The sequence below is a fragment of the Camelina sativa genome, chromosome 15, assembly GCF_030686135.1.
Source record: "Camelina sativa cultivar CO46 ecotype springtype chromosome 15, ASM3068613v1".
In the NCBI taxonomy this organism is placed as follows: Eukaryota; Viridiplantae; Streptophyta; class Magnoliopsida; order Brassicales; family Brassicaceae; genus Camelina; species Camelina sativa.
In genome coordinates this window covers 32641544-32644882 of record NC_141894.1, presented here as the reverse complement: position 1 = coordinate 32644882, position 3339 = coordinate 32641544, and the positions used below count along the sequence as shown (strand labels likewise).

General features: G+C 41.8%; 1 protein-coding gene across 1 annotated transcript; it reads right to left on the bottom strand.

Annotated features, from left to right (window-relative positions):
- Window positions 1-301: 301 nt before the first annotated feature.
- Window positions 302-927, bottom strand: LOC147927460 (uncharacterized). Its single transcript, XM_087487466.1, has 2 exons — window positions 587-927; window positions 302-425 (listed from the first exon to the last, which is right to left on the bottom strand). Exons 1-2 carry the CDS (start codon window positions 925-927, stop codon window positions 302-304), a joined length of 465 nt encoding a protein of 154 aa, XP_087343592.1.
- Between the last annotated feature and the right edge of the window lie 2412 nt (window positions 928-3339).

The following is a 3339-nucleotide window of genomic DNA, read 5'->3' as shown; positions in this document are numbered from 1 at the left end:
TAAATTTAGCGACAAATCAACGACTAAGGTCCACAAAGTCGTTAAATTGTCGGCAAATTGTCACCAATTCGGGTGAGGAAATAGCGACAATACGACGACGATTAAACGACAACAGTATATCATCGGTAAATAGTCGCTAAATAACGACTATTTAACGATTATATGAATTAGCGACAAAATTTTAACTACAACAGTAAATAGTCGCTAAATAGTCGTATAAATTATTTTAACGACTATTTAGCGACTAATACTACAGTGGCCGTTAGCCTGTTTTCTTGTAGTGTACAACCGAAGTAATAAGCTAAAGGGAGGAAGGAGAAGTTGTAGCCCCAGGAATGGAGAGCAGACGATCACGAATTGTACGATCAACCCCGTCTTGAACCACTGGAAATGGTGATGTAGCAATGGTGAAGAGCCTTGCATTCCTTTCGCACCAAATAAGATAGCAAGAAACCTGGAGAACGAGTTTGATGATAGTTGCTGCATTGGTAGACGTTTGTTGCACCACTTGAAGGATCCAGGAGGAGATAGAACTTAAACCCGATAGAGGGGATGGAATAATTCTGTCTGCAAAAGCTCATTAAACCTCTGACGAATAAGCACAGTGGAAGAAAAGATGATCCTGAGTTTCAATCCCATTCGAACAGAGCACACAGCTTGGAGGGACATTGATCCCCAATTTCGCAGCCTGTCTTTGGTAGGCAACCTTCCCTGAAAGGCGAGCCACGTTATAAAAGAGTAACGCGGCACTGCTTCCTTAAACCATACTTTCTTGCCCCACGGAACCAGAGGAGATGGAGATCTTAGTAGCTCCCAAGTTTCCTTGGACGAGAACTTCTGAGCAAAAGATCCTGACAACCTTTTCCAGAGATACGTATCAGACCCTTTTCCATCATTTGGAGGAGATATAGATGTGAGAATTGCCATGAAGGATTGTTGAGAATCAGATCATGCCGGCGGCATCCTCCATTCTCCATTTCGCACTGCCACAAAAACTACAGCATTCCTCCTTACCCGCAAATGTTGCGGTCCATTTCCTTGAATAAAATCCGGCAAAGGACCCAGTTCACACCAGTTATCATACCAGAAAGAAGCAGTTCGTCCATCTCCAATTTCACACCGGAGAAATTCCTTGAGGCGAGGTTTGAGTTATAGCATACACTTTACTGTTCGAGAGAGCCGTTGGTTGTCCTCCAAGAGCCAGTAACTCTTCCTGTGGAAAACATTACATTTGAGCCAGGCAACCCACAATGAACCAGCATTTGCAAAGAAGTTCCAGATCAGCTTTAGTTGGAATACAATCTGAAAATCTTGCAGTCTCCGAATTCCTAAGCCCCCTTCCACCTTCGGTCTACAGACATCCTGCCAAGCCACTCGAGCTCCCTGTGCAGAACCTATCTTATTTTTCCATAGGAAAGCTGCATACAGAGAGTCTACCTTTTCATAAAACCTCTTTGGCAGATTAAACACCGAGCTCCAAAAGTTAACCATTCCGTAGACGACTGATGATACGAGTCTAATTCTTCCAGCAAAGGAAAGAGACTTTACAGTCCAAGAGTGTAGCTTGGAGGTGATTTTCTCAAGGAAAGGTTGTAAGGTGGCAAAGGTTATCCTTGCAGAGTTGAGAGGAAGACCAAGGTATCTTGTTGGGAAGGAACCAACTTTTATACCAGAGAAAGCACTCAAGACATCAATCTCAATATCAGAATAACCCCCAAAAAACTTTCTGATTTTGCTGGGTTCATATCTAGGCCACTCAGACGTTTGAACATGCTCATTACTTCTCTCACCCCCGACAGTGAGTGCATGCTACCTTCAGTGAACACCAACAAGTCATCTGCGAAGAGGAGGTGGGTCACCTGATGGGAAGAGCAGTGAGGATGGAGCTTGATACTACCAGTTGAAACCGCGGCCTCTAGAAGCTTCGAATGGCATTAGAAAGTTATGTATCCAAACACAGCCATCCAATATTTACATGAATTTTACAATACATATTGCGCGTGTATGGTGGTGATAATGACATGGGTAGGGCAAAGGAAATATTTTTCAATCGAGTTGGTTGATACGTTAAGTCGATTGAAAAATATCTCCTTTGCCCTACCCATGTCATTATCACCACCGTACACGCGCAATATGTATTGTAGAATTCATGTAAATATTGGATGGCTGTGTTTGGATACTTAACTTTCTAATGCCAATTGGTTTGGGATTGGATCAATATGTTATTATTTACGTCTGCCAAGAATTGTAAGGCGGGCGTGAATAAAACATGGAACATTCAACCTCAAAAGTAAATAATTACGTCTCCTGAATAATAAAGTTTATAAATAAGATATAGTTTTTATAATTGTAAGAATCTAAGAAATTAAAGAAATTTACGTACTTACACCGGAGTTATTGAATTAAAAAAAAATTGCAGGTTTATAATATATTTTTGAATAATTAGAAAAATAAATCTTTTTTAATTTGGGTCTAAGTAGCTAGATTTCCTTGAATTTTTGATATTCTAACAATTATATCAATCTTTTGAATTTTCGGTGTATCACATTCCATCTTTTAAAAAAGTTGAGTTTCAAGATGAGCGTTAGTTAGTCAATCATCTTTTTAAAAAACTTGTATTTCTTTTGTACTTTAAAAAATGTGTATATATGATCATGGGTGAATTAGCTCAGTAGCCAAAATAAAAAAAAATCATAGCAGTAAATAATATCATATATAAAGAAAATTAGAGAATCAGGATAAGGGTATAGCAAAATTACCACTTTAGTGTTTTGTGTAGTTGAGGGAGTGGTGGTTGTTGGTTGGAGGTGGTGGCCGGCGGTCGGAGGAGGTGACCGGAGGTCAAAGGTTGGTGGCCGGTGGTCGGTGGCCGGAGGTCGGAGGTCGATGGCCGGAGGTCGGAGGTCGATGGCCGGAGGTAGGTGGTCGGAGATTGATGGCCAGAGGTAGGTGGCCGGAGATCGGTGGCCGGAGGTCGGTGGCGGAGGTCGGTGGCGGAGGTCGGTGGCGGAGGATTTCTCCGGAGGTCGGCGGAGGAGGAGTTGGCCGGAGATCGGTGGCGGAGGAGTTCGCCGGAGGTTGGCGGTGGAGAAGGTGGCCGGAGGTGGTGTTAGTGGTGGGTGGAGGTAAGGTGGTGGAGGGGTAAAATGTGTCATTAATACATATTATACAGAGTATATTATAGATATATGGTTAGTATAGTTAGTTTTTAAATTATAGTATTTTTTTTGGTTATACAGCTCAATTTCCCTAGAGAAATTTATGAGATAAGCATTTAATTCCAAGAGTATTGTCTGATTCGGACTTTCTGTCCGTGCTTCTGAAATTAGCATTTGTTGG